General features: G+C 41.7%; 1 protein-coding gene across 1 annotated transcript in view; it reads left to right on the top strand.

Annotated features, from left to right (window-relative positions):
* The window catches only part of LOC119450093 (protein scribble homolog), a 152821-nt gene that overhangs the window by 92845 nt on the left and 33363 nt on the right, over positions 1-26613 (top strand). The window contains 6 exon segments of the mRNA XM_037713454.2: positions 9355-9471; positions 12081-12143; positions 12605-12817; positions 13817-13873; positions 18648-18752; positions 23950-24168. Of these exon segments, the coding sequence (XP_037569382.1) occupies positions 9355-9471; positions 12081-12143; positions 12605-12817; positions 13817-13873; positions 18648-18752; positions 23950-24168 (774 nt within the window).

Here is a 26613-nt window from a genome sequence, read left to right as displayed (position 1 = left end):
TGAAATTGTATTTAATAACTGCTGAAATTATTATTATTGACTCCATGCTGAACTTGTCCAGTATGCGTTCACGGGAGGTTCTTTAGTCATTTGCTTTTGTGTGCACATTTTGTTCATATACATACATATATGTTTTGTATCTTGTTGGGCACACTACTAAAGCACTAAGACAAAGAGTACACAACTATCTAAGGAAACAAACTTTATACTTAGTAAGCCAAAGGTCGCCGTGTTGTATGAATTCTGGCCTAACTGTTTTAATGAGCATTTTGTTTGTACACTTGCCAAGAGGCTTTGCATTCATCTACTAGGCTATGCATAGTGAAATTTGTGGTTCATCACCATTGCGCGTATCGACAAGCACTCGTGTTCTGCGTGGATCAATGACGTAACAGTTCTTTGTTTCACTTTTTTTTTTTTATCTTTTGCCTTGACTGGCAAATTTACATCATTCATTTCCAAGCAAGAAGTTTAGTTTCTTTTTTTAACCATAATTATTACCTGCTGCAATTTTATAAATTGACATGGCTTTTTTTTTTTTTTTGGCACATTAGGCCAATCTCACATTTGCGTAATGCCACCTGGCCACATCGTTACACTGCCCTGAAATTTTAAAATCTTTTATACAGTCCTGTATCGGGGTATGGTGTATGTTAATTAGTGGTTTAACAGCACTGTTCACTATGCCGATGTGACTTTCTTAGCACTGCGCAGTACTCTTCACAGAGCATTTAACCTTAATTTTATTTTGACGCAGCAGTCTGATCTTAGTCTGCTAGTGATCGGCCATGTTACGTGCTCTAAATTGAGTTTTGGCCTAGATTACCTCTTTCTTCCTTCATTTTCATTGATAGACCCTTGTTTGCCAAAGCTTTTTATACACTTGTTTCAGGACTTTTAACATGCAGTATATAGTTTCAGATGTTTAAAAGACTTATGTTTTGTACTAAACATGTTTCGAGCTTGATGCTTATGACCTTTCTTGGCTTCAAACAGTTCATTATTTCATACACTGGCAAGCATTTCCATGAAGTCATGTCATGCTGGCATTATGTTTCCTAGCTCTCTAGAATTTTTACCTGTGTTAATGTACTGTAAGCAATTTATATTTTGCTTTCTTTCTGTTCAATTTCTGACATCTGTCGTGAGGCGTGAAATGAGAAATAAAGATATTTTAACAGGATACTCACAGTAAGTTTGTTTTGCTGAACTAATTTTGATTATCCCCAGTTAATGTGGTCTTCAATGCTAACAGAAAAATGTTCTCCCTTTTTTTATGTTACAGTCAGACCTCATTATAATAGTCACATCAGTCACGAAAACACCATTGTTATATCCTATATTCGTTATAACCGTGCACGTAGATATCTGTGAAAGAAGAAAATATGAGATTGTGTTTCTGCAAAAGAAATGCAAGCGGGCTGCCTATGACGGGCCAGCAATAAGTCTCCTGCAGATTTTGATGATCCGTCAGCACCTTGCCGTGCGATATGAATCACAGGAGCAACAATACTGTATTTTTCCACATATAGCCCGCATCCTCGTATAACCTGCACCCACAATTACAACACCTGGAAAAAATATATATATATATATGATGCGTATAACCTGCAGAAATAACGGCACATAACACTTAAATCGTGATAAAAACAGTCTCGCAGATGCACAGCTCTTCAACGTCGCATCTTCCACCAGTGGCTCTGTTCCCCACTTCCTCGACGACGCTGATAATCGTCTGCTATGCTGTAAAGGACTGCCATTGAGCGCAGCTCTCATGATCCGAGTTCTGGTTTGCCGGCGCGGCATGCACTATTCACCAACTGCTAACTCAGTGAAAAGGCAAAATGGAAGTCTGTAAAGAAGTGGAGAATGGGCAACTAGAAAAGAGGGGAGAGCAAGCTTCAGTACACAGGGCTGGGGTTCCCTAAGAAATAATGAAACTTTATATGGCAGCGTGCTAACGTGAAGCCGCACCTCAAAGTAAAATTTGTACATAATCTACTCAGACTTTGCTGTAAAATTTTTCAATTTTTTTTATGCGGGTTATTCGCTCAAAAATGCGGTACATACAAGCACTCTGCATCGCCACTAATACGCAACTGTGCAATAGGAGTTATCTTGTGGGATGGGCACGTTGGCTTGCCAACTGCGGTCCAACAAGTCGAGCCGCTGACTGAAACATGTGCACACATCATATGTGTGTCATTTCAAGTTGCTATTGCCGAGTTTCGATGCCGGCAGACCTTTTGGACACTGAAGAGACTGCACATGGATCCATACTCTGCTACTACGGCCATCTGTCTAGCCTGTGCGCCTGATGTCACGCTCAATCGCCAATAAGGTCTAAGAATGTGAACATATTGACGGCGAGCTTGCTGCAACAGCTTGTCACCAGCCACTGTGCCAGCCGCACTGGTTAAGCTGCCAGGCCTAACCAGCGCCGTTTTGTCGGGAGTCGACAGCCAAAGTTTTGTGCCAGTCGATGTGGTTGCAACTTTCTTCATGGCCATCGTGTGTGCGGCATCGCGGCCACGGTTCATGCCCAAAACGTTGTGTGGGGTCCGAATTTTGAGTTAGTATTATAGTGCTAGGGGTAGGTGGGGGTGCTGCAGGGATGTCCGAATAATTGCACAAGTCTGAAAAATTGGACAGCGACTCTATTTTAGATTTTTGTTACCAGAATATATATTTTGTAGCATCTTCAAACAAAAATTTACTTCGGTATAACCGATACGTAGTTGGATACCACATCCTTGATTTCGTTATAACAGTATGAACCATTATAACCACATTGAAATAGAGCATGGCCAACCAAGTTTGATATTTACTTCATTACATGCAATAAGTCGTTATATCCGTGTTTGTTATATCAAGGTTCGACTGTACTTGCTTGTTTGTTTGTACAGCTTACTTATTATGATTATACCTGTATTTAGTGTGTCAGATGTGTCGGGCTTACCATATTCGTTCAGTCCATTGAATGAGGTGGCAGCGCCACGCTGTGTCTAAGTAATCGGGAAGAAATATTTGCAGGCTACAGTCTCTTCAAGTTCAGGCATCCATGTGAACATGGCATGTCAAATCAAGCTTGGGGGAGGGGGTCTGTGCTGCAGCATTTGCTAGGATTCTGACTTGCAATTGTATTCTTGGCATGAAGAACAACAATGTTGTAGCAAGCAACATGGGGAGATCTCTTCTTATAGGCAATGCATACATAGCCAGCACATGTATTGACTATGCACACATAAGAGGCCATAGCTATAATATCGCATCAGTAAATTGCATTTCTGTAATTTGTGGGTTTCTTTATATAATCTTGGGTTTGGAAATCCTAGAAAAGGAGAAAAATGTTTTGCCAAATTTGGAAACAAAAGGAAAAATATAATAGCTATTATAATACTTTTAGATGCAAAATGGGGTCGTGATGCGCAGCGTGAGAGATTTAGAATAGGGTGCCCAAGTCACACCCAAGTGTTGGAAGATGCAAACTTTATTGTGGGCTCCTCGCGCTTTTTTGTTTGTACCCCTGGTGGTGTGCATCTCCCAATGCTTGGGCACTCTAATCTAAAGCTCTCTCTTAACCTGACACGGCTACTGTGCAGCTACTACAGATTTAGTGATAAATGGTAACTATGTTTAACTGAACAGAAGCAAGCTAAGAGCACAGTTTCTACAAGTTAATGTGAATGCTACTAAGTACAGACCCATAAAGCCATTAAATGCGTGTAATTTTATGTGTAAATTGTCATATTGACACTGAGGTGTGAAAAAATGCACGTATAAACAAGCTACGAGGTCTGTTAGAAAAGTATCCGACCTTTTTTTTTTTTTTTTTTTTTTCTTTTTGCGAACACTTGATGAATATGAAACAAGCGCGCTTGCATCAGCCGACCTTGAACCTTCATGCGCATGTGCGAATTTTTTCCCGCCTGCCGATAGCGGCAGTCGCTGGGACGCAGCGTTTGAATGAGGTAGTGCGCAGGGCTCTCGTCGGTTTTTTTATTGCAAGGAAAATGACGGAGCGACTGGAGCAGCGCTACTGCATCAAATTTTGCCAGAAACTGGGCGACAGCCAAGTGGAAACCATTCGGAAGATTCAGACGGCTTTCAGTGACGATGCTATGAGCAGCACGCAGATTAAGGAGTGGTACAATCGGTTTAAAGACGGCCGCACATCGGTGGAGAGCAAGCCACGCTCCGGTCGGCCATCAACATGTCGAAATGACCAGGTCATTGCCGAAGTGAACGCTGTGGTGATGTGGTGATGTGGGACCGTCGTGTGACTATCCAAGAAATTGCGGAAGAGGTGGGCATCAGCACTTTTTCTGCACATTCCATTATGACCGCAGATTTGGCCATGAAGAGAGTTGCGCCGAAATTCGTGCCGAAGCTGCTCACAGTGGAGCAAAGGCAACTTCGTGTTGTAGTCTCACAGGACATGCTGGATTCGACAAACAGAGGCCCCGACTTCATGAACACCATTATCACTGGTGATGAGTCTTGGGTGTACGGGTACGACCCGGAAACCAAATCCCAGTCGTCACAGTGGAAGCATTCCACGTCACCAAGACCAAAGAAGGCCCGTCAAGTGCGCAGCAACGTCAAAGTGATGCTGACTGCTTTCTTTGACTCCCACGATGTGGTACACCACGAGTACGCACCACAGGGTCAATCACCAAATCACCAGGGATGTCATCCGTCGCCTACGTGATGCTGTGTGGCGCAAGAGGCCGGAGTTGTGGTCAACAGGAAATTGGTGCATCCATCACGACAATGCTCCTGCACATTCCTCGCACTTGATTCTGACTTTTTTGGCAAAAAACCAGACTCTTGTAGTTCAACAGGCTCCTTACTCTCCTGATATGGCTCCCTGTGACTTCTGGCTGTTTCCCAAAATCAAGAGACCATTGAAAGGAGCGCGATTTCAGACAAGAGAGGACATTATGGCTGCAACGACAGCTGAGCTAAACTCCATTTCGAAAGAGGACTTCTCGGAATTCTTCCAACAATGGCAGCACTGCTGGGAGAAGTGTGTGGAGTCCCAAGGAGACTACTTTGAGGGTGATTAAGTTTCCAACGCTCCAGTTATGCCAGTTTTTTTTCTTTGGCCAAAGTCGGATACTTTTCTAACAGGCCTCGTATATCAGAATTGGACATATCTTGAATTACACTTTCATTTGAGCTCAGCAGAACTAAGACATGATGGTGGGGTATTGCTGCTGGGCTACTAATTTTTACTAGTTTGTTTTAAGATAAGTTATGCACACGCACTGCAGGAATCGGCCGAGTACAAATTCAGAAGTGTGCCCGTTTTACTGGGTTTGAGTTTGTGTTTGAAGTGTTCGGTAAGCAAATTTAGTTGTCTGAAGCAGCAAAGCTAGTTGGTAATCATGCTAAGTTATGTAATGACTTGTCAGGGAAGTTTTACAGTGAAGCTGTTAGAGGGAGTTCTGAAACAGCGTCTGTGCGGCGAAGTCTGTCATGCGACAGCGTGGTCGATATTAAGCATAAATGCAATGCAACACGTGTCAGAGCAATAAATTTATTTTCAAAAGTAATATTCAGAGATTATAAAATAAAGTTACCTTAAGGATGTCTCATTTGAGTTGACAGCAACTTATATGCGCGGTTCCTTTAGCCAGTGATCCGCTATTTTTTGCTCATGTTTCATTATACTAGCTCCACGTTGAAGGTCAGCTAGAAGTTTGTATTGCTGTGGAAGTGAAAGCATACGCTGTGGAACTTCAATGAAGCATACGTGGAAGCCATCACATAAAACAGCCTGCCACGATGGCGCTCGAACGTAGTAACAACTGCTCCAGTGTTTGAGCGAGGCCAGCATAGACCCCTAGTACTTCTAAGGGTGTGAGAACTCACTTATACAGCTTCACTGTCTTTGATGTATTATTTGTCAGATTGGCATACATCTGTGAAGGGTTTCTTTGAGGTCTTTTACTTACTAGGTTACCTGCCTCTTTACATTTGCATAAGATACATTTTCTCTTTTTCATTTCCTTCTTCGTGATTTTGCTTCCTTTGTTGAGGTTGTAGCACTTGCTTATTTAAACCAAAATAGTTGTGCAGAAATTCTTAAAATGGAGGAAGATTCATAAAGGGAAAGAAAGTTGCATCCAGCCTTCAAGTTGATACCAAAGTTTCCTTTTTTGAACATCGTTATCTGAAACTTCTGAATTTTCTTATCTGATTAGAAGCTTTATGAATGTAGCGTGCTGACAATGACCCTTTCATGCATAATTAAAGGCCAAATCAGACAAGTTTATTCTTGCAGGCTCTTGATTTTCACGTTTAAAATAATTCTGTTCATTTACTCAAAGTAGCACATACTCAGTAATATTACTAAAGTGAGCGCAACAAGGAATTGTAAAAAACCAATGTTCTGGGTTAGTTACCACATTGTGCTGGGGTTAGTACTTTTGTCTGCTGCCATGTTGTTTGTGCCTTTAAGAAATTGAGTGATTGCCTTTATCTTGAACTTTTCTTGCTGCCGGTACTCTAAAAGGCTGAGCCACTAGCTGTAACTGTAAGTACAAAAAGTGAATTCAATTGCATTTGCATATTCCCTCTTTGTTATCAAAGCACAACATGTTTTGTCACCTAATCCATCACCTAACGTGATCAAGCTTCCGTTCAAATACCACTGCTGTGTCATATTCTGTTTGCATCGTGTTGTTTAACCCATTATTGTGCCTTTTATGACTTTTCTAAGCTGGGCTTCTAAGGTAACATAAGGACTGTACTTTCCTAAGGGTTTCATTTCAGTTCTCTTGCTAAACAAAATTGTGCTCGTGATCGTAGCTCCATGTAAGGTAATCTTACTCTCAGCAAACTAAACAAAGGAACATGTATTATCTTTAGCGTCACTGTACATTTTTAGCTATTTCTTGCTTTTAAATTAGTGATAATGCTGTACCATGTATATCAGCAGGCAGTTAACCTATCCGAAATCGCACACAGGCAATTAGCTTAAATGTTCGATCTGTGTCAGTTAACCGGTTACTTTGCTTAAAAACAGCTATTCGATATATGTGGAAAATAAGTGATCAGAGATGCTTTTTTTAAGTATATTTTAGCTCGACGTCATTTGCTTTCGTGCAAGTTCTTGCAAGAGTCCTTATGCTCCCTTCGTTTTCTTTATTGTTTGCTTGTAGTTTACTTGGTTTTTATTGCTGATTACAGATGTTTCTGTTTTGTCCTTTTCCACCTAACTGTGTAAGAGTTCAGTGCTTGTATTGTTTTTTCCCTTTCATTGCCACTGCCGCTTTACCTACTTGAATGTTTCTGTGCCTGTTAAGATTGCAAAGAAAGAATACAGCTCTATCTTGCTTGTAATGTCATGTTAATAGTTGCGCTGAGCTTAAGTGTATTTCATTTGCAATTTGATGCTCCTATTCACATTTTAACTCGGGTGCTGAAGGCTTCTACCCGCTCTTTATGCTCTGCGTGGAGATGAAATCAAAGCAATTTTGTTAGGCATTTTATACTATTAAGAGCGTTTCTTAGAAGGCTCGGGAAACGGTGCAAGAAAAGGGGGGCACATTCTAGAGGCATATGACATAAGCGCTCACTAGCAACTGTCAGCTGAACCTATGTCGCACCCTTATTGTGTGCCCTTTGATCAAGTAATCAATATTAGTAGTCCCTTCAACTAGTTAAGATACATGAAAAAAATAAATTTAAAAAATACAATGTCATTATTGCCATGAAAGCATTGCAGTCTATAATTAATTCAATTGAAATTTCTAAACTATTTACTGTTTTTCTATTCATTTCGTTTTCTTTCTCTTTTACTGCTCAAAACAAGGTACATACACAAAGCAGTGGAGGTCAGTTGTGTACATTGTGCAAGGGTTCCAGCTCAGGCAAATGAAACTGATACATTGTATGTCATCTTGAAACAGCGTACTCATGACAGGAAATATTGTCATCTGCTCCTTTTTCTTCTTTTTAGTTCATAAAAACATTATGATTGATGTGTTTCTTTACAGTAATGCCACAGGTGCTTCATTCAGTATTAGTAACAATATTTATTGAGTAGCTTAAAATGTCCGAAAATATGGAAATGCCATTTGCTATTTAATGCTACTATTTCGCTAACTAATTAATGTGGCATACACTTTTATTTGCGCATGTCTGTAGCCAACAACGTTGTTGGAGGTAAAGAAGAGTAAATGGTATACTAAAAGCATGATGCTACTCTTATGGCACACCCTTCTACGATAACAAAATTCTTAATATCTTTGCATGTGCTTTGAAGCTTAGAAAAAAAAAAGTATCTCTTGAAATTTCAATCGGACAAAGTTAAGTTAGGTTATGCCCAGATATTTTGTTTCTGTTACTATACTGACCAAACTAAGCTTTCATTCACTTATATCAATCTAAACAATACAGTGCTCATCATACCTATGGAGAAAACGCACACTTGGTTCTCTAGCTCAGACTACAGTTCAAGTTGAATATGGAGGCCTGCAAACTGGTGTTTCAGTTTGACCAGGTGGATCTGGGCCAACAATCGGAAATCCCTTTCAAAAGAAGGCTAAAGCAGCAACACAACTTCTAAAATAGCTAAGAACAAGTGGAATATATTGTCTAATGAATCTGTCTGAAAATCTTGTTTGTTAAAAAAAAAAAATGCTTCGCTCGTGTTTTGACAAAAGCAGGCATTCGAAATGGCCAAAAACTGGATGCCATCATTGATTTGGTGCTTGTGCACTTCTAATGGGAGTTATAAAATTAAGATAACCCATTAATTTGAATGAACAAAAGGAATCTCAAGTGCTGGAATATGCACCAAGTTATCAAATTTCAAAGGGCTTGAACATAAGTGATGAGAGAATTTTACTAGTAGTTTGACGATAACAACAAAACCCAACACAGCTTCTAGTAAGTGGAACTAGCGATCCTTGTTTTTTATGGATGTTTCTCTAATGCATCACAATTGCCACCTTTTCTGAAAAAAAAAAAGAAATGAGGAGGGGATGGGGGGGGGGGGGGGAAGAAATGTGGGAGACAATTTTATCTTGTTACTCATCGGGTTACCTCTGTGACGTTGACGTGCACTGTACGGGATTGTCTGTTGTGATTTACCGCATGCATGTTTTGTACCTGCAAAAATGTTTCTCTGTTGTGCAGGTTGAGTTTTTGTTGAGAAACCTCTCGCAGGCCAGTGTTTCATTTGATTGTGTCCACTTCTTTTTTTGTGAAGCTAAGCATGGTTTCAGTTCTTGTCTGCTGACCTTGCACTTGTGTTGCATGGTGCCTGTTGCATGAACAGACTTTCCCTCCGCCACACCTTTTATTTCACGGTGAACCAAAAGAGTACTTTGCAACTCGCAGGAGCTCGTGATTCAGCGAGAACCAGGAGAGAAGCTGGGGATGAACATCAAGGGAGGTGTTCAGGGGCATTCCGGGAACCCGGCCGATCCGACCGATGAAAGCATCTTTATTTCAAAGGTGATACTTCAAATAAAATGTTTGCCACTTTGCATGTTTTGACTGCGTAAATGGGAAAATTAATTGTGCAGTGACATGAGATGCCAGTTATTACGCTAGGTTGATAGTTGTCTTAGAAAATCTCGCTGCAGTAGGTGTTTGTATATATATCGTTGTGCATTGTTTAATTTGGTTTTGTTATTAGATGCATTTCTGGTCGTGCTATTTGTTTCCTATTCTTAAACTTGAATTGCTGCTTATTGCCTTTTTAATGTAATTAGCATTCCTAGCCTGCTTCGCCCGCATTTGCGTGCTGCTGCTATCTGCTATCTTGCACCTGAAACATCACTCTTTCGCTCACAAAACAAAGAAAGGAAATTACACTGTCCGAATGATAAAAATGATAATGCACACTCTTCTAGTTGACAAAGAAAATTAAAGTGTTTTACACCTGAAAGAAGGCGCCTATATAATCACGCTGTACTTCATTCGAAGTCACATATGCTGAACCCCAATTCTACAGTGCCTACGGGGCAAAATTGGCTGCAGTTGGGAGATCACATTTAAAGGGACAGTAAAGCAAAACAATAAATCAACTTATACTGATAAAGGATGCTTCGAAAACTCTGCTGTCGTTAATTACACTGCAATAGGTCAATTATTAAAAGATAAAGTGAAGCTCAAAGTTAATTTTCTGAATTTCGCGCGGAAGGCCCCAACGTCCGTGCTTCAGTGTGACGTCACGACTTCTAAAGTAATTTTTCGTATTTGGGTCACGTTGGCTCAATAAAGTTCACGAAACTTGCTATATTCAGTCTTGGGCTCTTTTAGAACACAATGTAGTCAATCTTTACCGCTAAATAATTAACTGAGACCTAGAAGACGCTGTCAAAATTCATGACTTCACGGTGCGCTGGTGCGGGAACTTCAAGGTGGCGTCGCCACTCGCCTTTGTGTTTTTCATTTCTTTTTGGCTTACCAAGCGATTTCTCGCGGTAAGAGTGGTGTTTTCGGTGTTGTGGAAGGGTAATCTACTGATACAGAAGAAATCATTTTCCCCTTTATTGTCCCTTTAATGAAGCTTTCATTGTGGCGTCCAAAGGTGTTAAGTGCTTTCAATAGATGTAAGCGCAAAATCCATGGGACAGTGCAAGCAGAAGTGATTTTATTCTTCCCAGGGAAATTTGAAAAATTGGCAGCTGGAGTCTAAAAGTTATTTGGCCATTTTTGGTCAGAATTCAGGCTAATAGCGTGCCACGAAAGAGGTTAATGCGATTTGCATTATTAGCCCACTTCCCTCACTGCAGGCTGTATATAAAGGTGTCTTCAGCAGTACGATGTGTCACTGCATTGCTTGAATGCTACTCGCATTAATGTAGGCAATTATAGTGGGATGGGTTCCGTCGGAGTTTTCTGTGGGACATTTGCGTGTGTTGTGTCGCACAGCGCCGTTAGTCGTTTACGCCATGGCTGACCGCGTTTAGTGCCCACAGCCGTCATCAGATGACGCCCACAAATTAACAAAAGTATTTAAAAAAATATGGATGTTCGTCCAGGGAAAAAAAAAAGTCACAGTTTTGCCAGAAAGGCGGAGCATTGATGGCGATTTCAAAGAGACAGCTACACGAAGTGAAGTTCATAGTTTCATCAGTGTCGCACACATACTGGCAAATATGAACAGATCTCACTCAATGACCATGAACACGTCGCAGTGTGAGCGAACTCTTTGCACTGTGTCTCGGAAACTTGAGATTATGTGACCGCCAACACTAGACGCGGGCGAATACTATACGTATCAAGGCACCAACCGTCTCGGCTGCCCTTTGCGCTTTGCCGCAGATTACCTCCAAGATATGCCACATGGCCAGCCTATGGACGCACGCGAGGAGGTGACGCATGCTATGGGGGAGAGGGCGCATATTTGTGCATCTCCTGCCTCCATCCCCCCTTTCTATCCTTGTTGCAATGATGGAATCGTCAGCTCTCGTGTTTCTCCGAGCCCTCCGAGCTGCCACATACACCGCGTCCTCGGCAAGCTGTTTACGAATGCAACAAACAGCGCTGCGGTGTTTCCTGCATACCGCACCTTGGCGCACGCTTTGACGGCTTTTTTGCCGCTAAAACTTTTCATGCGGAAGGAAGCTCGTAAAAACTTTTGCCTCGGCTGGCATATTTGCAATTTTTTGCTAGATTGACTAGCCATACAGGCTCCAAGTACATGCTTGAAGTGACCGAAAGTTTCGTTATATCGAAACTAGATCATACAATTACTTTGTTAAATCGCCAAAAAATATACATGGTTTTCAACTGAACAGGAAATGAAAGTAGTTCTTTACAGTGTGAATTTCTTTGAGCCGAGGTTCGCTATATCAAGGTTTGACTTATTTCCCTGCCTTTCTCATGACTGTAGTGTGGTCGCTCACAGTAACAAAAGAATCGTTAGTCATACATGTGCACTACAGCTAATTTAAAGGCCATCTTTGATCATGTTAGCATCTGACATGACAGAATACAAGTCTTTCTCGTGACCTCCTGGTGGTAAGTCACAGTAAATATTTTTTCTCTCTCTCTTTGTTGTACTAGAGTTCAAGCATAGTGGCATTGCCATTTCTCTATGTCGTCTTGTGCAGGTCAACACGAATGGTGCAGCACTTAGGGATGGCAGGCTCAAGCCAGGAATGCGAATTATTGAGGTATGTTTTGTGATGTATTTGACTGTGTTTTAACCCTTTCCTTATCTGATTTTTTTTTTTTTTTTTTTATGAAGCGAAAAGTTTATATTATGTCTGTCTGACAAAATACTGGGGAAAATAAAGAAAAAGTTCCCGCCGGAGCTTATAGCAGTAAATCGAAGGTTTTTCTCACCCACTGCCAATAACTCCAGGTGTTGTAAACAGCGTGTGGTTCTTCATACTTCCTAATTCCCAATCATAATGGTGTGAAATATGGCCACAGGATATTTGAAGACCATTTTTGTACCACCAAAGGCAGGTGATATGTGTTAGGCGGCAGGCTTCAAAGAAATAGCACAGAGGCCTAACATCAGCGTGATGCAGGTGTTAGCAGCATGGGTGTTATCTCAGCTCTTGCGTCTTTTTGCAGCAGGCCTTCAAGAAACTCATTGACAGTGTCCTACTTAACTCGCTTTGTGCAGGTGAATGGCCTGTCTTTGCTGGGAGCTACACACCAGGAGGCTGTGAACATTCTGAGGACTGCCGGCGATACCATACGGCTCGTGGTCTGTGACGGCTACAATGCTGCTACGACTCCAGGCGGTGACTCTCCTTGCCAGGGAGGCTCGCTGAAGACTGCTGCCTCTGTGTCCTCCATCGATCACGAGGATGAGGTGACACTTGCCCTGAGGGAGGTGAGCACCACAGGCTGTCATAAGGTTACCATTTTTTTTTTTTTTTTTGAAAATGGGATGCACTAAATTGGCCTTGTCATAGCTAGACAAGGTCAAATCACTTGTGCAGCATCCGTCACTTGGGCTAAAGTTTTTCTGTTGATAGTGGCAGTCGCAATTCTTAAAAAAGGCCAGTGTGCCTTTATTTCAGTCGAGTGTCGTTCGGATGATAAAAAACATGTAATTTGTAACACTCCCAACAATAAATGCCATGTGGATGCGAATTGACCGATGTTTTTTATTTAGCAGTCGGCGTCGGCCTTCCTAACAGCTAAGGTACACTTGCAGTAACAGGAAAGTAGTTTGTTCAGATTTTGACGGGCTGATAACATATTTATTTGTTGTGTGCATGGGCTTAGGGGTAGCTGTGCATTATACCTGTGCTAAATTAAACCACACAGCGCAGCTTGTAGATAATTATGGCTTTTGAGAAGTTGTGCATGGCACTGCATGCCGTTAGCTTGTGGCCACTTGGCCATCACTGGCTGCCACTACTTTTATTTAGCTTTAATTTCAACAGCAAAAATGCAAGGGCAACAAATGCATACATAGCATCTGAGTTCCATGCTTCGAATGGAGTAGTATGAGTAATGAGCAGACAGTTTGCCCTGTTGAACTGCTGGGCTTGCAGTGTAGTAAATAAATGGAGGAGCTTGTAGTGCATTGTTTTGTCCTTGCACTTAGTTTACCTGCAGAGCTTTTTTCGTGCCTTGTTACAGTGATTGTTGTGCATGTGTACATCTGTTATTGCCCATTTTCTCTAAAAAAATTTTTTTCCCAAGTGTACTAGTCTACTGCATGCAATTGGTGTTTTGTTTTTGTGACGTTCACTGTAACTGGTGAAGGCAGCTTACTGTTGTGCTTTGTTTGTAGCGAGCTGCACACTTGCTGCAGAGCTGTAACATGGGTTCTTTTGGTTTTTGCCTTCTTTTTGTTGCTGCTTTTTGTAACTGCTACCAGGAGCAAAGTGCACTCAGAGAAACAGCCCAGTGGGAAAAAGAGGACCGTGATACCATAGTGAGTTTAGCATGCACACCTGTTTCTCCTATGTCTCTCTCTTGGCACGTTTCCCTTGGCAGGAAAGTAAAACTTAAAGGCCAACTTCAACGAAATTGCCTATAAATGCTTAGCATACACTATCAATGTAATCTTGGCAAAGCCGCAGGGTTTGTAATTGTTTAATTTTCTTATTAGTGGCATTTAAATAGTTGGATAACCATACACGACTGCTGATCTATCAGATGCGCTAGGCACCCAGGCGCATCACTCGCTCAACTTTTGCAGGTTGATGGGTGTCTCTCTCGGCGTGCTTTCTCGTTGTGCACGTAATTTGAACTGTAGCAAGAATTCCTACGCGTTGCGTGGCCATCAGGTGGTCGAAGATGTACTTAAACACAAGCAATGGCTGTGCAGTACGAACGCTACGCAGAGGAAGGCCGAACAATCTTTTCTAGCTTCAGAGCACAAGTGTAAACCGCACTGCAGCAGGCAAGTCTGACGCGGATCAGCCTATGTTCACAAGGCATGTAAACTGCACTGGACGAAGCTGCACAAGCCACGGTGGAATCTCGTTGATACGATTCCGCATAATACGTTTTTCGGGATAATACGTTTCTTTTTCTTTTCCCGGCCAATGCCCTACAGGAGCAGTGTATTTTCATGCAGTTATTGCGATCGCGTGTTCACCTGAAATTGGATAATACGACTGCAGAAGCGCTTTTACTAGTATTTCTAAAACTCGTAGATTTATGTTCTAATCTTAATTTAAATAGCGTTCCAACGACCGACGAACAGGTTGGGCCTCAGCTCAACGCAGACTGACGGTGGACCGCTGCTAAGTTGAGTGAGGAAACAGCGGCTTCTTTTTTTAACTACCAGATCTTCTTTATGGACATTGGAAAGAAGAAAGTTTAGCGCAAACTGACTAGCTATTTCAACGTTGCTAAATAAATGTGCATTGGCTGTGGTTCATGTGGCGTCGATGGCGCATGAGAAGCAAAGGTAAATTGTATTCAGGGGGGATATTCTCGAGTGACCATTTCTGGCAGTGCATCATCTTGAAGACATTTGGCGCGTCTCTACATTTGGATGTGTCAAAGTAGACGAACAAAACGCTTTCTGAAACGGCGCCAGAATTGCTGTCAGCGGGAACCGCATGGTGCATTTGTCATAAAGGAGAACGCGACGCGGCGGCCGAGGTGTAGATGCGGCGGCAAGCAGTGCGCGATCAGTTATTGCCGCACTGTAAGTACACAAGTTTGTGGCGAGGGAGTGCTTTGTTGTTTGTCAAAGGCGCAAACTCGGCCTGCTCGCATCAGTGAACCCGAACTGTATATAGGCCAGCATGCTGCTGGTCAGCCAAGCTGACGCACTCTGCTCCAGAGATGCACTCTGCTCCAGCGGCTCCGGCATGAGGTAGGACAAGTTCTATTCCCGTGCCAGCCACACTAGACTAGAACACCCAATTTTCGCTGACATAGCATAACTCCGCCACGCATGAATCGCATCCGCGTTACGCAGGACCATATCTGTGCCTTAGTTGGTCACCCCAATGCGCTCTGCTACTCCAAGCGGAGACAGAATCCATCGGGGCTCTGCTTGTTGCTTGTTGAATGTAAACAACCGGATACAGAACCGACTTGACTCATAGAATACTTCGCATTAAAAAAAATTGCCATCGCGCAACGGCGGGGGCATAGCGCACGAAGCAGCTAGCAGACAACTCTGTGGCTGGCAGACGTTCGCTGATACACGGGAATGGTATACAAGCATTGCAAGCAGACGACCTGGGTGCTGGTTCTCTAGTCTAAATATTTAGTATGTCATTTCCGGAGAGTGGTAATGGCTGTGTGTTTTTTTTTTTTTTTAAGTTCCTGTATGAAACACAGATTTTTTGTGAGTGTTTTGTGAAGCAGCGACTCGCATTTCAAGCATAACATTTTCCGCAGAACGCACTGTATGTCTAAATTATCTGAAGCGGGGCTTTTTATGCAGTTCAGGATTTTGTTGCAGTTGGCCTTTGAGACTGATGTCCTTGCCAGTAGTTTCTAGCATCATCATCTTAAAAGGGCACTGAAGCACTTTTTGAACATGGTAACAAAACATTCCCGAGCTTAAACAATGCGGCCGCAAACATGCAAGCCAATTATTGCTATGCTGCATGCAGCAAGGAGCCTACAATCTTGCACAACAGATTGCTTGCTCTCTCCCAAGGTTTATACACCGTATGTTACATCAACAATGATGTGGGGTGAATGTTCGTGGGCATGAACTACTTGCAAGCAAAAGCTAGCAAGCACACACATTCCTGGCCTTTTACATCTAGGAAACGAGGAAGTTAATGTATTCTGCTTGTCTTTTCACCACACCTTTGAAAAGTGAACATCAAAAGGTTGCCATAAGCACACTGCAGAAAGAAAGAAAGGCTCAGTAGGCAGTGCACTGCTATCAACGTTTGGGCCAGCTGAGAGGAACCAATGAACTTGGGAGGAATTAGAAAAGTAAACATTGTGCTCATTGTATTGCCATCGATCTTCATTTAAAAAAAATGGGGGGGGGGGTGTACATATTAATTGAAAGCCATCACACTTATTCCGACACATATCTCAGGTTTAAAGAAAATTGTTTCAGTGCCCCTTTAGAGAGGTATGCTTTTATAAGCACGTTTCAAATGTTGTGTCTCAAGAGCCTTCACTTGTCAAACATGCATGTGTAAATCTGTAATACCTGCGTCTTAACTGTGCACATTCTCTTTAGAGGCACTCAACTAACAGAGCATTATTTAATCTGAAAATGGGCTACGTGTTGGCCATTAGGCATTACCGCATGCATTTGCCACATTTTTCAGCCTGGCTTAGAGTGCATGTGAATGTTACTGTAGGTAGGCGACATTCATTAAAATGTGTTCTTTTGCCAAAACTGCTTTTCCTATATTTATGGCTATCAAGTGAATTAGTTTAAAATTTTTCACTGTTAAAACTAAGGTCAAAGTCTCTTCGTAGCCCAAAGAAAGTAAAGTGGTCAATTTGTACATTCAGTCAATTTGCGCCAGCTGTGCTAGAGAGCGTAAAAAAAAGCTGCTAAATAAAAGTATTTCATTTGCAAGTTACTTCATTAAGAACTTGAAACAACACTAAGTATGGCTTATGTTCTTTTTGTTGTGGCAAGTCCTACCAAGAGCAAGCTTTGCAAAAACTGCTTGCAAAGCAGTAAGGGTGTGCGAATAGTGCTTTTTGAGACCAAATCGAATACAAATCGAATAGTGCCAGAAGTGAATCGAACATCGTTTGCATAGTTTTCAAATAATGAACAGCCGTTATCACAATGAGTATAAAACGTTCACATCCTGGTGTTCCTAAAGTTAGCACGTTTCTGTCATTACATAGTATGTTATAAAGCATTGTTTGCTAAAAGCATAAACGGAGCATTAAGAGCAAACAAGTAGTTTCTCTTTGCATGCACAGGGCTTTTCAAGAAGCGCAAATGTTCGCTGTACATCCTTTAAAGTATGGCTACCTAGGTGACTAGCCTGCTCCACTACGCAAGTGCTCATGTTTTACATCTATACTATGCCCGTGGGGGTGAAAAATTTTCCGTACTTTTGCTCCAATATTATGTTTATTTGGGCTCAGTTGACGTTTTAAATTATTCTTAAAGTATCCGAAACATATTTGTGTTTACATATAGTGACTATTTGATTCGAAGACCAAATTGAATAGAACACTGTTCAATTCGTTATTTGAAAGTTTCGAATATTCGCACACCCCAACAAAGCAGCAATTGTGCTATCTTATATTTGCTGTCCGTACTATATTATCGTCCTTTTTTTTAGTTGTTCATTTTGCTTTCTTTGTTTGAGCCATCATTGGTTGCTGTATCATATACAATGTCTTATTACTGTTCTTTTTAATACTGCATTTGTCAAAATTTTTCGATGTCAGTGAGCTGAAAAGTAATTCTTGTCTTGCAGGTGTTAAATTTTTGTTTTGTTTTTTAATTTTGTTTTCGGAGGCAGCATTACTGAAAATCATAATGAATCATTGTTCGTGCTGCTTCTTGTCTGCTGTTCTTAATTTTTATTTTTCTATTATGCTCACTGCATTGCACCATAATAGTTTCAGCAGTGATCCTTATGTTTTATTTTATTTCACAAGCAGCCTGGAGGTACAGGGGAGTACTGGTTATAGTTAATTATTGTACACGTCTAATACTCTGTCTCACTAATTCTGCACAGTGCAGCAAAAGCTAAGAATTGTGTCAGCCAATCAGTAACGACTCACGGGAGCCTGTTGCATGTTTTGAGAAGGGAGGAGGGCTTGCCCATTGTGCACCTCTAATCGTTCCATGAAACTTGCATTCAGTAGACACCATGTGGAGGGCACTCAGAGGTGTAACAATGGAAGGAGCCTTTCTTCTGGTTCTGTTCTCTGATTGGCTGATGTGACCCATAGCTCTCACAGCACTGTCCACAGTTAGCGAGAAAGGGTAGATGTAGTCTGTGCTGTTATTGCCCTCTTCTCTTTCATTTTTAACCCCACCTCCTCCCCACTTATTTTTTATATTTATGGTAATGGCTGCATGGATCAAATTCATTTCATCTTGCAGCAATATTAGGTTGTTAGCAGCACTTTTTGCATTTCCTTTAAGTTTGTAACGGCACACATATTTAGGTACGCAGCACGTGTGCACTTGCCAAGAGCGCTGCTCACAGCGCGCGGCGTACCACCGCTCGTGCAGTGCGTATACTCGCTCACCCACACGCCCCTTCTCACCTCTTTGTTGTCAACTTCAGGAAAGGCTGAAGAAGGAGAGGGATGCAGACTCGCACAGCTTGCACAGCTTCACCTCTGTCTCCTCACAGCACTCGGGCAAAGCACTGGCCACCCTGCCCGCTGACGTAGGTACCCTCCCCCCCTCGTAGCAACCCTTTCCTCCCCCACATCACCGTCGGGTCAAGGAAGAGAAACTCTGCACTGGCACCAGCATGATTGCGTGACCATGGACTGTACTTTTAGTCAATCGCTCTAGCTGGTTTATTCAAGCTTGAATTTCACATAAAAAAAAGGTACCATCTTGTAATGTAGCTTGTTTCACACCATAACTGGATTTAGTGCTCGCCTGTTTCACCTGGTAATAGATAGCTAGTATGTGTTGCCCACGGTAATTCTGGATGAAGAATGTAGATCTTTTTTTGCAATAGAATGATGGCGCTGTCTGTTGCTCTTTCAGTGAAACGTTGCACATACTGTGTTGTTAAAACGGAAGGCATGCGTTCTTAGAACTTTAGATATTTCAGAACAGCCCCCACGCCCACCCCCTAATAATAAAGTTTACAGCCAAAGCAACCTTGATGCACATCCTTCAAACAAAGTGCATTTACATGACTGCAAGGAGGAATGGTACATGAAAGCACTGCCGCAGTGCTTTATGCAACAGTTGTCAATCAGGGACACTGCCTCCGAACAGCTTAACTTTTTGCCTATATGGGGAAAATTTTTTTTGAACTACTACTGCAGTCAATATTTTATGTAATACTTAAACAAAAAGCAGAAGGAATGTGCTTTTCACGCATAAAAGTTTTATTAACGAGACGTATGGCATAAATAAAGACATAAATTGGCAGAATCAACATTGTGGGATAAAATTCAACAAAGTTTGGAAAAACACGCTTGTATCTACTGATAAAAAATGTAACGAAAATTATGAGATATGTAAAATGTATTGCTATCTAATAGGCATTATTTCCAAAAAAAATCAAAATTTTTTATTGAACAGCTATTCTGCTACTAAAATTTAACTGCAAGCTTTACAGTTGGGCATGGCGGGCTGAGGCCGTTGATGTTCCGGGCTGGTTTGCGTCGTTGTAGCTCTCAGAGCCAAAGTTCGACGAAAAAGCAGCATGCTCAGACTTGCTGCTGCTCGATCCATCGATAAAATCAGCCGCAGGCGCAGTGCAATCACGAGATGATCTTTCAAAGTGCACGCCACTCTTGGAGGTGGCCATTTTTGCTTTCTACTTTGACGATCGCGAAACTTAGGAGCGCATTCAGAAATTACCACCTGGCGGGAAAAAAGCAAACTGGGCGTAGAAAACAAAAATATATTTCTCCTCCTTCACATCCGATAGCGCAGTGTGTCAGTGAGCGACGTGGAAAATCTCGACAGTGGCGTTTCAAACCATTGATAAAGGCAGCCATTTTTGCTTTCTACTTTTACGATCGCAAAACTTCGGAGTGCATTCAAAAAGCGCCGCCTCGCGGGAAAAAAATTGAACTGCTTAGAAAACTAAAAAAAAAATTGGTGTGGTTTAGCTTTGATTAACCCTGGTTGATAGCGAAAGATTCACTGCCCTGGCTCTCAAACCATCGATAGTGGGCTAAAGATGCCCAGTGTGTGTGGTATGGAAAGAGTTAACATAAAAGAGGAGATAAGGACCATAGATTGTTAGAGTTGCTAAGCGGCGTCTGGTGACATGAAGCATGCTTGGTAGTCTGCACAATCGTGATGGCGAAAGGTAGAGGGATACTCGTACCACATATGATCGGCGTGCGCACTGTCAGAGTTGCCAGTACAATTGACATTTTCTGGCCCTGCCAAAGAGTGGAGTTTCTCCACCTGCGTGTTTATTGAACCAACTTTCACAGCAATTACCCTCCTTTGCCATCCATTTTTGTTATATATATATATATATATAAATATATACACATGCAGTTTTTTCGGCCTTGGATCGTTCTCCTAACTTCAACTACATTCTTGTGACAACCAATGCACTAATCATCAAAAAATACTGGCTTGAAAAAAGGAACAAAAACCCTCTTCCATGCACATTTCTCTTCTGCAGAGAAAACGAGAGTTATGTAAGTATCCATTGCCCAGCTTCATACATTTATGAGCCCAATTGCTTGCTGCCGATGTTGGTGTGTAAAATGCGGCATCACATTTTATGTATTGCTTATGTGGCTGTCAAAATTTCTTAATTACAAATCGGGTATCAAACAAGTTAACAAGAATTAGCAATGCAGTGACAGTGCCATTTTGTGCTTACACACACCAGTTGCAACCCTTCCTCTAAAATTTTGTTGCCTCAGTTTTTGTTGAAGACAATGAACAAAAACGTATGGCACATGCTAGGTAAATATAGCATTATTGTGTCAAGGCAGTGTTAAACACTTCAAATCGCAGTTTCAGATTTATTTCAATTAAAGCTGCAGTCAGCTTATTGTAAGCATTAAGTGGAAGGCTTTTAAGTTGTAATACCTTGGAGTGTGACCAGTTTCTGCACACAAAATCGAAATCAGAATCGTTTTTATTATGCATAGGATATTTTAAATGTACATGGTATACAGGGTGGTTTATTTTAGCTGCCATAACATTTTAAAGGTTTCTTGTGGCAGACAGCATAATTCTAACTCTTTATCTAAATTACTCCAAGTGGATATGCCTAGCAAACTCACCGGCTATAATTCGTAGATTGAAATATGTGCCGAAAGTAATTAAATAACTGGCCATGGGCCGCCACTGTGGCCGCATTTCGATGGGGGCAGAATGCAAAAATGCTCTTGTATTGGCATTGGGTGCACATTAAAGAACCCCAGGTGGTAAAAATTGACCCGGAGTTCCCCACCCCGGCGTGCCTCATGATCAGATCATGGTTTTCGCACGTAAAACTCCAGAGTATAATTTTTCAAGTAATTAATTGGCTAATCAGCTTAATTATGTTCATTATTCAATTAAGCATTGATTTTTCTTACAAGTAATGGCCACCTCATCGAGTAATTTAGATCAAGGGTTACAATTCTATCTGCCACAGGCAATTTTTAAAAATTTGGTGTAGCTAAAAAGAAATGCCCTATATACACAGGACAAGGTCCCATTGTCAAAGACAGAAAGGGGGACCTCTATAACATCTAATTTAGTTATTTATTTAGTGCAGCGTCTGTGGTCAGAACACCAAAAATTAAGAACTTGTCAGTGCTACCTAATAAATACAGAATTACATAAGTTGAATAAAAGTGCAGAGGTTGTGTTTGAACATGTTAATATGTGCAGGGTTCCTTAAGGTTCCTTAAGTAGCTTTCTGGAAACTGTTTTTAAAGTGTAGAATAACCTGCCACGGTGGCTTAGCAGCTATGGTGTTGTGCTGCTAAGCACGCTGTAGCGGGATGAAATCCCGGCTTTCGATGGGGGCAAAATGCAACACTCCCATATCCCGTGCATGGGGGGCACATCAATGTTCCCTTGGTGGTCAAAATTAATCCGGAGTTCCCCACTACGACGTGCCTCATGATCAAATCGTTGTTTTGGCACGTAAATCCCAGAAAGAAAAAAAGAAAAAAGTGTAGAACACTTTTTTTTTTTTTACATGTGTATGTGTTCGATGGTTCAGCAGTAGTTCAGTGAGACATTTATTGGCTAAACAAAATAAATAAAATAGTCCTACTTGTTGTAAGGTAGTGTAGGCATACTCACATACTTAATTTGTAAGCATAATGTGTGTAACCTTATGCCATATTATTCTTAGTAGATTTCATTTGCTGTTTGTTTGAGTTGCACTTTGTTGCATTCTTTTTGCTTTATTTTGTTGCTTTTCTTTTTCTACTTGTAAAGCAGTGTTCAGGCTTGAAAGCAGTGCATAGCAATGTAAATTATATTTTCGGCAAGTATTGACGTCCATTCTGTGATACAGAAATCTTGATTCAATGCCAGGAGCAAACTTTCAGTAGCTATGTGGTTATGTAAAAACAGAACTTCTTTTGTCTAACTCGGAGTTCATCTTGCGCATCATTATGCCTCATCTTGTGGAGACATAGCTTCAGCTAAATGATCCACACGTCTCCCAAATATTTTATAGTGGTAGCTGTCATGAGTTCCTTCAGCTGTCAATGTATTTGTACATCTGTCCGTCTATATAGGCTGCACCACAAAACTCGCTACCTCGCACAACCTTCACAGTTACTTCGCAAATCCTCTTGAAGATTGTCTAAATAGTTCTTCAGTACTCTAAACAGTTGAAGAGCACTAACTCAAGCAATAGGTAAGTTCTTCTTTTAGCCTAATATGGCCATTTTAATGAAGCGTGGTTTTGTGTTCAATGTTCTAAGCAGTATCGTCATAGCTAAAGGGATTCTGAAAGGGCAATACTAGGTGACGTTATTACAGTGAACAAGAAGGGCACACTTACGACATATATGCTTTGTTTAAAAACCATATTTGGTTAAAATTATGAAGGACAACTGAAGCAGAATCTCTGGTCCCCTGTGTTAAAGGAACTCTAAAGCAACAATAAACCAACATAGGGTAAAACATTGTTTCAGAATTCTGTTTTCATTCAGTAGGTGAAAAATAAGTTTTTAACTAGCGATGAATATTAAGTTCAAACTTGCCTTTCTTGAGTCTCGCACTGAAACCACATTGCAGGCGCATCACTGTGATGTTATGCATTTCAGAGTAATTCTTTTCTTATTTGGGTAGATGTTGTGAGGGAAAAGTCTACAAACTTGCTAGGCAGAGTCTCTTGTTCTTTTATAATGCAATTTAATTAGTCTTTTCAAATAACACCTAACTGAATTGAGTGAATGCTGATGAGGTCCATGACGTGACGTGGAGCTGATGTGTGGACTTTGAGGTGGCATCGTCACATGGCTTTGGTTTTTGCATCTTTTCTGGCTTGGCAAGCCTTCCCCCATGTTAGAGTGGCCTTTTTTGCCATTGTAGAAGCATAATCAACTAGTACAGCCTAACTTTACTTTCTTCTCTAATGTCTCCTTAGCAGAAAGCAGCAGAAGAAACCAGCTGCTTTCTCACCTGGTTTCGAGCTATTTGTAAGGTCACTGTGGCAAATCTTAGCTACAAGTCATGTCAAAAAGCCGTAAAAGTAGCCATTGAATAAGCCAATCAGGGCGACACAACTACCACCTGTTAACATTAGCAGCTAGGTTCCGCTTCAATGGCCCTTTGCACTTTTTTTTTTTTTTTTAAGAAGTGCTAAAGGACCCTGTGAAAGGCACTCCGTAAGCAAACTGTTTACTCCTGCGTTGGCAGGGGCACACATTTATGCTCTGGGCACCCTGTGTCGGGGCACTTTGGTTTGACAGGGCAAGGCAGTGGCGTTGCCTGCAGACAGTAAGTCAGTGGAGCAGCGTGTCATGGAAGTGGTCCGAGCCGCTGAGCAGCTTGTGAGTCCTGCCCTGGCCGCAGCTGCGACTTCAGTGACGCCCGCAGCCACTTCTGTGCCTGCAAGCGAGCAGAAGACTACAACTGTTATCATGACCAAGAAGTCAGTCAGCCACCCACCAGCCTCAGCAGCGGCCACGGTAAGCAGCATAGATGAGCAGCTCGGAGCTGGCGCGTGCAGCATACCGATCCTCTAATAGGAAAGGAGCAAAGATACTAAAATAACGATCACTTTTTTTTAGCTCAGCGTAGGCCTCTTTTAAGAAGGACAGTGTGGCTTTTTTGCCTTGGCTCACAGCCCAGAATATGCTGTCAAGCATTGTTCATTCACCACACTGTGCAATCTTGTATTGGGCTCTGTCATTTGAGTTACAGCATTCTTTTATTTCTCCCCCTAATGGAATTATTGTAATTTCAGTTGTGTTCAACAGCAATAACAGTGGCTCCAGAGCCAACACATGTATACAAGATGTGTGATTGTATTTTGGAGCAGCACAAGAAAATCTGCAATATCTGGAAGGAAATTAGGCAAGCTGTGCTTTTATGAATATGACACTAGCTTCACACACAACCTTATAACTTGGACAACACTATTGAGAGTTGGGATTCAGTAGCCTGCTCAATATTGCTGGAAAATCGGCTAGATGCTGTAATTGACGCAATGCTTGTTCACAGCAACTGTTATTACCACAATGGCCCGTTTTAGCGCCATTTTGAGATTGTGGCTCAAAAACGCAAGTGTAAAATAAACTCAATCCTATAGCTTAATGCTTTTTCTTACATGCTTCAGTGTAAAAAAAAAAAAATTTTTTTTTGCTGCAAGTGTCGTTATTTAACTATAGTCATACCACAGCCAGCAGGTGTATAGATAGATGCATTTTCACTCCATTCTAAAACTTGCTTGCTACAATAAATGATAAGCTGGCAAACTCAAAGTGCTTAACATGCAGTAAGTTTGTGGCCTCCTATCTTCGACCTTTGAGTTTCGCTTTTAAAGGGACTCTGAACCATCGTCTGAACCATCGTCGTGAACCATCCATCAAGAAATGCATTTGAAGTTAAGCTAGGCTATTAAAGAAAAAATTTGCAGCAGAAAGTACTTCAGTGCTGTCAGCAGAAACAGAGTTATTGGCAGTCAAAGATCACCTTTGATCCCCTTCGCAGTGTTCCCTTCTTCTTCTTCTTCAATGCCTTGCATTGCAAAGGCTATGGTGGAGCGGGTCATGTCCACAACGCTTCACCTACAGAACATCACCATGGCACACAGTTCAAATTTGATTTTGGATGTTCACGTAAACTTCACTATTTCCAATTTTAGCGCCTACGACATGCCAAACATGGTTATCCTCTATGTGCTGCAGTGCGCTCAGTGATGCTGCTTGTTGCAGCACCCCACGATGGCTGCTGTATCTACGCTACGTAGAAGACGCAGCTACTTGCCAACTGTAGTGTGTATGCGCAGTGTTTGCTTTTTGTATGGCAGTGCTGGAGTGTGCACTCATGTGCTCCAATCTAGCCGTGCTACATGGTGTGGACTGGCTTTGTCCTGCACCAGCTTGACCAACGGATAGTATCCACATCCAACTTGCGCATTTTTAAGCGCTGTCAATAGCTCAATACAAAGCAATGTCTTCCAAGACATCTAGCCAGGAGTGACCTGGAGTGAGCGCGCACTGGCAAACATGTGAGGTCTGACCTTAAGTTTCTCATGGATCAAGGCTAGTTGAGTGTTCAAAACTAATAGAAATTAGCAAGGCCCAACGGCTACAACACCGATAAGCAGGGTGGCCAAAGTTTATTCCTGCACGGGTGGCCGCGGCCGAGCATCAGCAGATAATAGCATCTTCCGGAAGTATATAATTCTTTTCGAAATTTGAAAGCACATTTTCGCTTATACAGCCCTTTCAGTAAATTGCATCAATAAATATACACAGTAACAGTAAGAAGAAGCGTGCTGATCAAAAAACAATTCTGTCCAATACAATACAATACAAAAAACAATATTGGCCAATAGCAGTCGTCTATGGGAATCTGTTAAATGACGATATATGTCAGCCGCCAGCAACTTCAAAGTGGCTATGGAGGAGGCCTCGTTTGGAAAAGAGAGTGTTAGAGAAAAAGGTGACCTTGTGCTCCACTTGTGAGCTCCACACGCCACGCATGACTGCAAAATTTTTCTGAGATGTTCACAGCAGCGTATGCTATTCGCGGACTGTTTTTTTTTTTTTTTTTTCACTAAGTGCAAAGGGGTTGTGCAGGGCCTCTTTAACCAGCAGGTTTTATGTTCTGCACTCCTACACACAGACAAGTTTAAAAATTAGATTGCTATGAGCCATGCTGCACAGCTCAACAACTATTGCCATTAAAACTGAAAAAAAAAAATAAACTGTTCTAAGCTACCATACCTGCTCTATCACAAAGCCATCTTCTTCACACTGTTTTGCTAAGTATCAAGTGGGGTGAGGGGGGGGGGGGGAGGGGGGGACAAAAACAAGGTCCCAGATCATAGCTCTTCCTCCACCATTTGCAGTAACTTGTGAGAAGGAAAGGCGGTGTGGACGGCATAACTTCGCAAGAGCTGAAAA

This window comes from Dermacentor silvarum, chromosome 4 (genome assembly GCF_013339745.2).
Source record: "Dermacentor silvarum isolate Dsil-2018 chromosome 4, BIME_Dsil_1.4, whole genome shotgun sequence".
NCBI lineage: Eukaryota > Metazoa > Arthropoda > Arachnida > Ixodida > Ixodidae > Dermacentor > Dermacentor silvarum.
This window is presented reverse-complemented; position numbering and strand designations above follow the sequence as displayed.